We start from the raw sequence: 12,112 nt of genomic DNA, 5'->3' as shown, positions 1-12,112 counted from the left end.
CAGGCTTGAGGACAGAGCCCCTCTGAGCTGCGGGGATCACGCTTCGGTTTCTGGGGAGGCCCTGAGTCTCCCAGCACCCACACCTGGAGTGATGTCTGCATCTGGAGGCCCCTCTGGCTTCCAAGCCCGCAGGGTTAGTGGTGGGAGCCTTGAGGGGCTGCCCGGCCTCAGCCTGGGTGAAGGAGCTCATCTTCTGTGTCAGCTGTGGACTGGAAGCCCTCTGAGGGCAGGGGCTAGGTCAGATCCATTTTTTAATGCCTCAATCTCTGCTTCACAGTGTCCTGAAAGCGCATGGGCTCTGTGGTTTCTCTACCTGCTGTGGGACCTTGGGCAAGTCACTTAACCTCTCTGAGCTCCAGCTTCCTGAGCTGTAATCATGATCTCAGATACTCTCTATTCTGAGCACTGTCGAGCTGCCTGCTGAGTACTCCACTTCCATCATCTCCCAAATCCTCAAAACCTCCCTACAAGGAGGCATGACTCTTGTCCTCCTCAGATGACAAATGAGAAGCTGGGAGAGACAGTGGCCACGGTCACTCAGCGGGCCAGAGGCAGGGCTGGAACTCAAGATCTGGCCTTTGCTTCTCATGTTCTTGGCCATGCCACCCCTGATGCCCACCATCCTACTGCCCAACCCCTTGCAAACAGACCCTCAGACACGGGGTCTCAGCGAGGAGGGGGGTGACTAAGCTGGAGGAAGGACAGAAGGAGAAGGAGCCTCCTGGATCTCAGAGGGTGCAGACGGAGGCCCCAGAAAACAGGAGGGTGCCAGGCATTCCACACCCACCTGGGGGGGCAGCCTCCACCTGAGCCCGTGCGGCTGCCCTGCCCACTGGCTGCCCACTAGCTGGATGGGCTGCCTGCAGCACCATCTTGAGAGCATTAGGGGCTGCTGTGAACAGCTGTTTTCTGTTACGTGTTATTTGTTAGTCTAATGAAAGGAGGTGCACTGGCTTTCAAGACCTCGGAGTTCTGTGGGGTTTTATATGGGAGGCCTGCGCAGAGCTCTGGCGGGGAGAGAGGCCGCAAGTCCCCTGCCAGGCGCGCCCGCCCGGCGGCTCCCGCTTTGATTCCGAGGTTTGCAGCCATCCACGTGGTTAATTCCAGCTCTGGTTAAATGTCACTTTTAATAACGCCATCTCTGGCATGTAAACGTCTGTGCCCACGGCAAGAGGGAGCCCAGCAGCGGGGGAGGACAGACAGGGAGGCGGAGTGGGGCAGCAGGACAAAGTCTGGGGTGAGGAGGATGCCCCCTGGGGACAGTGGGTCCCCATCCACAAGGGAGTCCTACAAGGAGAGGGAGGGTAGCATAGGGGCAGAGGGTTCGGGCAGGATGCCAGGAGGGGGCTTTTCCAGAGACTCCTAGCTCAGCAGGGAGGTTTCTGACTGCCCCTACACCCCAACCCTGGCCGCCAAAGCTAGAGGGGGTCAGGATGGTGGCAGAGAAGAGACAGGAATCGTCTGATCACATCACCCCTGCATTCCGACCCCCTGGGCTGCCTTGGGCTGTACTCAGTAGGTGCTCAATGAATGCTGGGGAATGGTCCGGAGAGCAAATGCTTCTTCCTAAACTCTCAGTGCAGCTTTGGCACAAAATCAAGTCACTGGGGACGCTGGGCTCAGCCTCGGTGCAGCCCCTCCCTCTCCTGTATAAGGGACACTCCCGGGCACTTCTGGGTCCGATGCCAGCCTCATGCGTCCTGCTGTGGCTCCCCTGGCCTCTCCATCCCCTCGAGAGGACCGATTTCCACTCTGGTAAACTGAGGAGGGTGAGGGAGGCAGAGTCAACCCTGAAGAAGCCTGCAGCAGGGTGCAGGAATCGCTAGGCAGGGGTGCTGTGAAATGTGGATGCACTGGCCAGGGCTCCGAGTCCGATCCGGTGGGTTGGGGTGGGGCCCGGAACTGCACCAGCTCCCTGGGTGATTCGAATGCAGTGACTCCTGGGACCACACAACGTATGTCCAGAAACAGATGTCCACCCGTCTTGTCTGACAGATGGGGACACTGAGGCTCGGACCAGCGACAGCATGTGTCTCAGGTTGTAGAGCTGGGCCGGGCGAGGCAGGAACCCCGTGTCCTAACTCCTAGTCTGGGGCCCCTCTTACTGCCTCTCGGGCAGCAGTGACGGAAGGCTCCCTGTCCTCACCTTGTCAAATCGCCAGCAACCCATGTATTCGTTCAGCTCTCAGGGGAGGGCCCCTCTGTGGAAGTTTCCAGGCCTCTCAGCCTGGGTCTCCTTCTCTGTCACTGTGTCACCCCCAAACCTCCTCCAGAGACTGCACCTTTTGCAGCCCCCAGCCTGTTGCCCGGTCCCCAATCCCATAGGCCTCAGCTCCTTGGCAGCTCCGTAACCCATCGCCCCCACTCTGTCCTAGCCCCTCCCATCGCCCGCAAACCGGAAGGTCTCAGCTGCCCATCCCACGCACAGAAAAGCAGAATCCATCACAGAGAGAAACCAACATCATATCTTCCAGAGTCTGCTTCATTTTTAGGACACAGGAAAAGATATCATTAGCCATCAAGGGACCCATGTGGACCCATCCTGCTGTCATGGTGGCCCCCCAGAACCCGGCTGGGCACAGACAGCTTCCCCAATGTGGAAGGGACACGGAGCAGGCGCCTGGACCCGGGCTCAGGGCAGCGAGAGCAAGCGGGAACCAGTACGTTCTGGTTCTCATAACAACCTTTACTTCCAGGACTTGGTGTGATTCCGTGGCTCCTGGGTTCCGGCCAGAGTGGGGTGTCCCGGCAAACCTATGCTCCTTGGGAGGGGCAGCTGTGGCCAGCTCTGCTCCTCCTAGGGATGCTCTGCCACCTGCCCCCCTGCCCCATGTCACCTCCCTACCTGCTGGATACTGACCGCCGGGCACCCCGTCTCCTCGTCTGCTCGGTGTGGGAGCCGGCGGGGTAACTGCCCCAGCCTCCCTCTGACTAAACAGGAAGCTCCCACGCTCTCTCCTACTCACCACCCTGCAAAAGGCACTTAACCCTTGGCCCACACGGGTGCAGACGCATCTGCCCATCTACTCTCGAGCCGCTGAGGCCGCCCAGACCACTAACAGCCAGGGCTCCATCGGGGACCCTGCTGCAGCCCTCACGATAGGGGATGCGTGTGTGCACGGTGTGTGTATGTTGCATGGCGGGTGTGGGTCTGTGTGTGTCTTTGTGTCTGGGAGTCTGGGAAAGCCAGACCATGTGGTTCCCAAATGCCAGCCTAGGACAAAGTTTTCATCAGCAAAATGAGAAAAATAGGGGCAATGAGTGAGCTTTTTATGAAGCTAAATTAAGTCGATTTTGAGAACCTTTCTTTCTTTTGTTTGTTTGTTTTTTATTTTTTGAGACAGGGTCTTGTTCTGTCACCCAGGCTGGAGTGCAGTGGTGTGATCACGGCTTACTGCAGCCTCGAACTCCTGGGCTCAAGGGATCCTCCGGTCTCCGTGTCCCGAGTAGCTGTGGCTGCAGGTGCATGCTACCATGCCCAGATAATTTTTTTAATTTTCATTTTTTGTAGAGATGAGGTCTCGCCACATTGTTCAAGCTGGGCTCAAACAATCCTCCCACCTCAGTCTCCCAAAGTGCTAGGATTACAGACTTGAGCCACCTTGCCTGACCAAGAGCCTTTCTTTACTCAGAGATGAAGATACTCAAAGGTTATGTCTTGGATGAAAGGGTGGGGACATGAGGGTTGTGAGTAAATGGCTTTTCTTGGCAAACCTTTCATGCTGTCCACTGTATGCCGCTTCCTCAGTGACTGGAACGGTTTCTGCATTGCTGCACTTGAAAACTGGAAGTCTGGGAACCACAGACCAGCAGTGAAACTCAGGATTGACACTTTTTTTTTTTTTGAGACAGAGTTTCGCTCTTGTTGCCCAGGCTGGAGTGCAGTGGCATGATCTTGGCTCACCACAACCTCCGCCTCCCCGGTTCAAGCAATTCTCCTGCCTTAGCCTCCCAAGTAGCTGGGATTACAGGCATATACCACCACACCTGGCTACTTTTTTGTATTTTTAGTAAAAATGGGGTTTTCTCCATGTTGGTCAGGCTGATCTCGAACTCCCGACCTCAGGTGATCCACCCACCTCCACCTCCCAAAGTGCTGGGATTACAGGTGTGAGCCACTGCACCCGGCCAGAATTGACACCTTATAGGTATTTGGAAAATGACTGTGAATGAATGAATGAATGAATGAATGAATGAAGTGCGGGAGCTGGGGATAGAGGGGGAAAGGGAACCTGTCCTGTCGCTATTCCCAGAGACAGGGCCCCTCCGCATTGCTCTTGTGCATCCAGGAGACAGGTGAGGGTGGCTGTTCCGATTGTTTCCCGGCAGGAGGGCAAGGGTAGCCCCACCACTCCCACTTCACAAACCCCAACGAACGCTGGGCTGTCCCCACTCCCCAGGCCTGACCCATCTCCCTCACACCTGTGACCCAGGCCAGGCTGCTGGAGATATTGTGGAGAACCCCCCCACCTGGGCCACCTCATGGCTCCCTGGAAGCAGCCCATGCCTGCCTCGGGGTGGACATCCCTGGTCAGGCCACCCCAGCATTCTCGGGAGCCAGGGGCAGCTTCGGGCAGTGGTGGAGAGCAGGGACTTTGGAACAGGAAGGCCAGGCTGGAATCTTACAGGACTGGGAATGGTGTGACCTTGACTTCTCTGAGCCTCAGTTTCCCTCTTCTTAAAATGGGGAGAATCACAGGACCCGCTTCATACGGCTGGTGGAAGGACAGCTCCAGTGAGGCTTGTGACACTTCAGCCCAATGCAGAGCACGCAGCTGCTGTGCCCATGAGGCTTCAGGTCACTCTCACCCCGTCCCCTCACGCCTTCCTTCAGCCCCACCATGGCCACCCCTTCTGCTCCACTGGCGTGGTCTCTGGCCCAGGGTGGTGCACTGCTGCAGGGTATGTTCTGGGAAGCACTGGCTCCCCTTAAATCACCCCCAAGCTCCCCCTGCACCCTGGGTCAGCCACCGTCCTTTAGGGTCTAGGAAACCATGGACAGGCCCCAGGTTCTGCCTCGTCCAGCCTGACCGCACGTCCTTGCCTGGGACAACCCACCCCAAACCTTCCTTCCTGCCCCTACCCACCCAAAAATGCCTAACATAGGCACAGGTCCATCCCAGAGCCCGTTCTGTGCCGGCCCCCGGGGCCTGTCCCTCTCACTGGCTTTGGTCCCTAACAAGCCTCAGCCAGAATCTCCCCAACAGCCAGGCGGGCTCCCCTCCCTTGACTTCCCCAGCCCAAGGACAGCACAGGAGAGGGAGGTCTGGACCTAACCATCCAAAACCAAATCCCTCCCCTCCCTTCCCAGCTGTGAGGCCTCGGGCAGGTTGCTTTGCCTCTCTGGGCCTCCAAAATATGGGGATGGCATCACCGTCTCGCCTGACTCACAGGCCCTTACAGAGCGTCCCCGGGAGCTGCAGTGGAGACACTTTACTGAGCACATCCTTCGCCCCAGGCATGGACCCCAGGACCCCCATCCGCTCTGGGCTCACCGCACCGCTACGAGGGAGCCCACAGCCCTCGTTCCCATCCCACAGCCAGTAACCCTGAGTCTCGGGGTTCTTTTTTTTCTGCATGCACTTAGGGCATAGTCTCAGGGTTCTTTTCAGGCCTCAAGGGTGGCGTGTAAGCAGGTGCTGTCACTACTGTTCCAAGCTACTTTTTTGGAGTTTCCTGGGAGGGGACAGTGGTGGCTTCAGCCTGTTGAGCTTCTGCCCACAGAGAAGGGCAAGCTGGTCTGAGCTCCCTGTGCCAGGCCACCAAGCCCCACCCCGGTGACCTACCGGCCCGAGGCGCAAGCCATCCTGGAACCACGAACAATGAACCAACCCTCCCTGGCAAAAAGGCGGGATGCGGTGCTCGGCCACTGTCCCACCCCCAGCCACCCAGGGAGGCCCAGCGGTTCTCAAATGGAAAGCCCCCTGGGCACGCAGCCTCTGGCTGCTCACTCCTCCTCCCTCGCTGCTCGCAGGATCCTGCTGAGACAGGGTCACATGTCTGAGCCTCCAGGCACCAGGCCCAGCTCAGACCCAAGCTCAGAGACTCCACATCCCCGGGAGGGGCGCCCATCATGGGGTTCCTAAGCCTGGGTCAAATCATCTCAGTCGGGAGGGTCTCCCAACCCTTGTACGCCATCTCCCGCTGTTCAGGTGGCGAACGAGGCACAGAGAAGGTGCGTGACATGACCAAGGTCACACGCAGAGGAGGGCAGCGAGAGCCAGGGTCTGGGCTGGAGCATGCCGGTCCCCCCGTCAGTGCTCACTGACTGCACAGCGCCCCTTTCCCCGGGAAATAGAGAAAGGGGAAGGAAGGCGAGAGGGCAGGGAGAAGGTAAGCGAGCCGGCTGTCAAAGGCTGGGCTCTGAAGGAACCCCTCTGTCTCTTCCCCCAAAACCTGGCTCCGGTCTTGTGCGGATGCCGCATTTCAGAATCAGTTACAGGGAGGCCGGTTACAAACTGAGGTCAGCTGCGGAAAACAGTATTGTGGTCCCTTAACAAATTTAAAGGTAGGGCCCGGTGCGGTGGCTCACTCCTGTAATCCCAGCACTTTGGGAGGCCAAGGCGGGCGGATCACCTGAGGTCAGGAGTTCAAGACCAGCCTGACCAACCTGTCTCTACTAAAAATTAGCCAGGTATGGCAGCATGCGCCTGGAATCCCAGCTACCCAGGAGGCTGAGGCAGGACAATCACCTGAACCCAGGAGGCGGGGGTTGCAGTGAGTGTGACTGGGCCACTGTGCTCCAGCCTGGGTGATGGAGCAAGACTCCGTCAAAGAAAAAATAAAAATAAAAAATAGGCTGGGCGCGGTGGCTCAAGCCTGTAATCCCAGCACTTTGGGAGGCCGAGGCGGGTGGATCACGAGGTCAAGACATCGAGACCATCCTGGTCAACATGGTGAAACCCCGTCTCTACTAAAAATACAAAAAAATTAGCTGGGCATGGTGGCGCGTGCCTGTAATCCCAGCTACTCAGGAGGCTGAGGCAGGAGAATTGCCTGAACCCAGGAGGCGGAGGTTGCGGTGAGCCGAGATCACGCCATTGCACTCCAGCCTGGGTAACAAGAGCGAAACTCCGTCTCAAACAAACAAAAAAAAAAAAGGTAGAACTACCATAGGATGTAGTCATTTCAACGCTGCGTAGATACCCCAAATCATGAAAAGCAGGGACTTGAACGGAGAGTTGGACACCTGTGTCCACAATGGTGCTGTGCACGGCAGGCGGGAACAATTCCCGTGTCTGTAGATGTGTGAACCAGTAACACACAGTGTGTTCCGTCCATACAGTGGAATGAGTCGGCCTTAAGAAGGAAGGAGATTCCGACACATACTGCATGGGTGAGCCCTGTAGATGCCACATTAAGTGAAATAAGGTGGTCACAGAGGGGCAGATACTGCAGGATTCCGCTCACATACAAGATCCCTAGGAGTCAAATCCACAGAGACAGGAGGTGGAATGCTGGGTGCCAGGGGCTGGGGGAGGGGGATGCATGTTCAAGGGGGTGCAGTTTCAGTCTGGGAAGATGAGAAAGTTCTGGAGATGGATGGTGGTGACAGCTGCATGACAAAGTGAGTGGACTTCACGCCACCGGACTGAATTCTTGTAAATGGTGAAAATGGCAAATCTGATGTTAGCCATCTTTTACCGCAACAAAAAATCACCGAAGGCAGGTCTGCCAATCTCTTCAACTCAGGGGTCCCCTCCAGCCGCGCGGAGCCCTAGGGGACCCCCACCACAAATCAGACTCACTCCTAGTCATAGACGCACTGACAGCCCCCTGAGGGCTCCCAGCCCACCCTTGCTTGTCCTGTGCCCTAGACACAAGCACTTCATCTTCCCGAATCTCTGAAAAGTGAATCCACAGGGGACCCCTTGGTTTCTCCTGCAGTGAATCCTGGGGTTTTCCAAAGCAGGCACCAGCCCTGAGCCCTGGCCGGAGGCCTCTCCCCTGCCTGGCTCTAGGGGCTCTGTTTATTTCCAGAGTGTGTTCTCGTCCCTGTCTCCGCCCTGCCCACAGGAGGGAATGCTTTAGAGAAAATCTCAGTCACTCACGGGGTTTCTTTTGTTGTCGGTCACTGCAAAGGCAGCAAACAGGGTTTATTTTCCTAACGTGTTTGGCATAGCTCAGCGCTGGGTGCAGCCCTCAGCGTTTGACCGGGGAGGAAGGAACCGAGACCCTGATTTGTTCGGAGTCACTGGCGACGCCACAGCCTTCCCGGCCATTTCTAGAGGGAGCCTGGTCTTAGAAAGTCATTGGCAATAGCAGGCTTTATCTACTGGTGCCTGCTATCCCAGCAGATTGAAGACACATTAATTACTAACTCACTGGTGCCCTCCGTTCACTCTTCTTTTTTTTTCCTTTCTTTTTTTTTTTTTTTTTTTTTGAGATGGAATCTCGCGCTGTTGCCCAGGCTGGAATATAGCAGCAGGATCTCAGCTCACTGCAACCTCTGACTCTGATTCTCCTGCCTCAGCCTCCTGAGTATCTGGAACTACAGGCACGTGCCACTATGCCCAGCTTTTTTTTTTTTTTTTTTTTGGTATTTTTAGTAGAGACGCGGTTTCACCATGTTGGCCAGGCTGGTCTCGAACTCCTGAATTCAGGTGATCCATCCACCTCAGCCTCCCAAAGCATTGCGGTTATAGGCATGAGCCACCGCCCCCAGCCAGACCATCTCTTTCTTTGGACCTGAAAACAACTCAAGAGCCATAGGAAACCCACCTCCAAGCATGTCTGGATCCCCAGTGAGGCGCCTGGGCTCCTGTAAGGCCGGGACTTGAGGACCGTGCGGCAGCCCAATACCCAGCTCCCTGGCCTGGAGTCTGGAGTCCCGGCAACCCCAGCAAGGTTTGGCTGCCCACTTTCAAAGGGTCCAGAATGAGAGAAAGAGGGACCCCATCTCTCCCACTTTGGGAGACTTCAGGACTTGGGAATCCACAGCAAGTGGCAGTGGGTGGAGCGGGAAACGGGTGCCTGGCCCACAGGCCCCTCTCTTCACCTCCTGCCTGCAGACCCAGACCCAGATCCACACCCTGGGCAGAGCCCAGGGACGCTCCCTGCCAGAGCTCATCCTCTCTAGGGCAGAGTTAGGCAGCTTCCAAAACAGGGGTCACTCCCCAAGCGCCTCCTGGAGCCTGGCCCAGACTCTACCCCACCCGATCCCACACCCAGTGTGTCCCAGGCAAGCCTGGGTACTCCCAGTGTGCCAACGCCCCTTCTTAGGAGAAGGCCTGTGGGCCCCGTGGGCTCTCCAGGACGATGGCCAGCCCCAGGAGGCTGCTGGGAAGACCCACTGCACACCCAGCTCCCCGGAGGCTGCCAAGGGCTTTGTCCACGTGCTCACATCCCCAGCTGACACTAGCTGTTCTGGGATCCCAGGGAAACCCGCCACCAGAGACCTTCGACACTGTGTCCGGGAGAAGCAGGGCCTCCCTGTCTCTCCCCACAGCCCAGGTAGGGCAGAAACGGGCATCGCGTCCCCCCGCCAGGATTGGAGTACAAGACACCCTGGCCCCCTTCCTTCTCTCCTCACCCCTCTGCACCCCCTCCTCTCCCTTCCTTCCTCTGCCTCTGTCCCTCCCTCTCTCCCTCTTTCCATGTCCCCCCTTCCTTCTTTCCCTTCACCTTCCAGTGGTTCCTCCGTCTCTTCCCAAGCCCTGGAGTCTCCCTTCCTCAGGGTGAAACCAGGACCTCTCCTCGGTACTGGAAGTGGGGCCCGGCTCAGAGCTGCTGAGCTGCTCCAATGACCTTGGACAGGCAGGGCATTCCCCCACCACAAAGCAGGGGGCACCTACTTTCCTTCCCGGCAGAATGGACATCTCCCTCCCTTTTTCCATTGGGGAGCTAAACCCCACCTCCTGGGAAGTCTGCCGGCTTCACACTCGCTGCGGAGGGTGCGCAGTCCACTGTGGCCGGTGAGTGGTGGCCGCTGCCTGAGGGAGCCAGTGGCCTCATCTCAGCGGCAGGCTGGCGGCAGCTGGGTGCACTCAGAAGGTGCCCCGTGAAAGGCAAGCGTGTCGCAGGCATCCCCGCCAACGCACGTGGTTTCAGACCAGGCTGCAGTCACCACCTCTGTTTTCCCTCCACCTCCCGTCTCTGAAAAGCTGAGGAATGCAGCCAGCCTGGGCACCCTGAGACCTGGTGCAGGGAGAAGGCTCCCCAGGCTGCTGGAGTCAGGTGGCACACTTCAGGGCCCCAGAGCCCCCAGCAGGCCGGCCACCCCCAGAGCTAGGGGACAGGGGCCTGGTCTCAGACCACCCAGCTCCCGGCTCCCGTGCTGTGTGCGCTGAGCAGCGAGAGGACTCCGGTCCTCCCCTCCCTTCCCCCACCGACCCGGCCAGGGCTGGGCCTTTGCTTTTTCTCCATCTTCTCCCCATCCCTCCCCTTCTTACCAAGGGCTCAGGACCCTGCCATCCTGTGTCACTTTTTGAAAAAGGCCACTTGGGTGGGTTGTTTGTTTTTAAACCCCCTTCCTGATGACCTTTAACCTCCTCAGGGGAAGAGAGGCCTGGCTGGGCCCGTTCCACCGAGGCAGCTGCTCCCGGGGCAAACTAGAGGGCGGGGGTGGACAGGCACCGTCGCCCCCCAGAGAGCCCAGCCTAAGACGGAGGAGGAGCTGGGGCGGCCCTCGCTCGTGCGGGAGGGAGACGGCAGGGAGACCGCAGGTTTGAAACCCCAACGTGCAGCTCAGCAGTTTTGCCCCACTCAGGTCTCGGTTTCCCTAGTGGTAACGCGGCAGCAGCCACACCCACTTCCCAGGCTGTTCCGGAGCCGAGCACTGGCGCGCGAAGGCAGCGCGCTTTCCCGTGGGGACACACCCCGAGACCCGAAGAGGGTCCCCCTCCCCCAGCCCTGAGTTCTGGTCCACCGCCGCCCACGCCGTTACCGACACACGCGGCCAGAGGTCCCGCCGCCTACCACGCGCCCCGCATCTTCGCGCGCCCTGGCCCCGCCGCTCCAGACCCCGGCCGGCCGCACTCACCGTCCTGCGGCGCCGCCTCGCTGCCGCTGCTGCCCCCGGACGGCTCCCGCGCCGCGCCCTCCCGCGCCTCGGTCCCGGCCCCGGGGCGCGCCGCCAGCCGCCCGGCTGCCGCCACCTCCTCCAGGTCCAGGAGGTGGCTCACCGAGAAGTTCTTGCGCGCCTGGGCGCAGTCGCCCGGCCCGATGGCGGGCGGCGGCGGCGGCGGCGGCGGCGGCCCCGGGCCCAGCGCCGGCTTGTCCAGGGCAAAGGCGGCGGCCGCGCTGTCCATGCCCGCGAGCGGCCCCAGGGAGGCCGGCGGGGGAAGCAGGCGCGGGTCCCAGGAGGGGTCGCGGGCGCGGGTCGGAGCGAGCGCCCCGGCCGCCCCGCGCTCTGCCCGGCTCCCGCCGCCTCCCGGCTCCACTGCCCGCCCGGCGCTGACGTCGGGGAAACAAACTTTCCGCCCTCCCCTTCGCCGCGGCGGTCGCTCGCTCCGGAGCCGCTGGAGCACGCGCTGCGCCGGCCACACGCCCCTTCTTGAAGCAGACCTCGCCCCCGTCCTCCCCTCCGCTCCGCTCCCTCCCGGCGCTCCTCGCCCGCCCCCACCCCGACCGCGGGGAGGGGTCCCCGGCGGAGCCGGGCGGAGGCTGGCGCGGGGGGCGGGGAAGGGGTGTCCTCCCTTCACCCTCCCCACCCACATTTTAGGGAGGGGAAGATTCCGCATTTTGTCGTTTTCCATCTCCCAAGCGCCTGGGAGGTGGTGACAGAGGGCGTCCCCCCTCCCTTTGCAATCGCCTCCTCAGGTGGAGGGGGCGGCCAGGAGACGACGGGGAAGAGCCCCCCACTCCCAGCCCCAGCCTCCCTCCCCGCGTCGTCCCCGACGCCGGCCCCGCCCGCGCTGACCCAGAGAGCTCCGTGCACTCCACCCGCCCCAAGGCTGTCTCCCCGCCACCGGAGGCAGCGCATCCTCAGGCTCCTGGGGCGCACGCGACGCCCCCACCCCGCCTCTCCCCACGCTGCTCCTTGCCAGGTCCCCCCACGCACACTTGGTGCCCACCCCCAGGAGGCCCCAGGCCTTTCCCCAGGGAAAACCAAGCGGGGAGGCCGGCGCTTCGCCGCAGAGTTTCTAGCGCGCGGACAGAGGACTGCCAGCCT

The 12,112-nt window shown here is 60.0% G+C and overlaps 1 protein-coding gene across 2 annotated transcripts in view; it reads right to left on the bottom strand.

The window, feature by feature from the left end:
- Positions 1–11,473, bottom strand: part of PRRX2 (paired related homeobox 2) — a 57,377-nt gene extending 45,904 nt beyond the window's left edge. Inside the window, exon 1 of one of the 2 annotated variants that reach the window (XM_039475036.2) lies at positions 10,982–11,473. In XM_039475036.2, the coding sequence (XP_039330970.2) occupies positions 10,982–11,249 (268 nt within the window). In that variant the 5' untranslated portion in view covers positions 11,250–11,473. The remainder of the gene's footprint in view (positions 1–10,981) is intronic. The other variant, XM_074392375.1, reaches the window with a different exon arrangement.
- Positions 11,474–12,112: the final 639 nt, after the last annotated feature.

This window comes from Saimiri boliviensis, chromosome 2 (genome assembly GCF_048565385.1).
Source record: "Saimiri boliviensis isolate mSaiBol1 chromosome 2, mSaiBol1.pri, whole genome shotgun sequence".
Taxonomy (NCBI): Eukaryota; Metazoa; Chordata; class Mammalia; order Primates; family Cebidae; genus Saimiri; species Saimiri boliviensis.
This window is presented reverse-complemented; position numbering and strand designations above follow the sequence as displayed.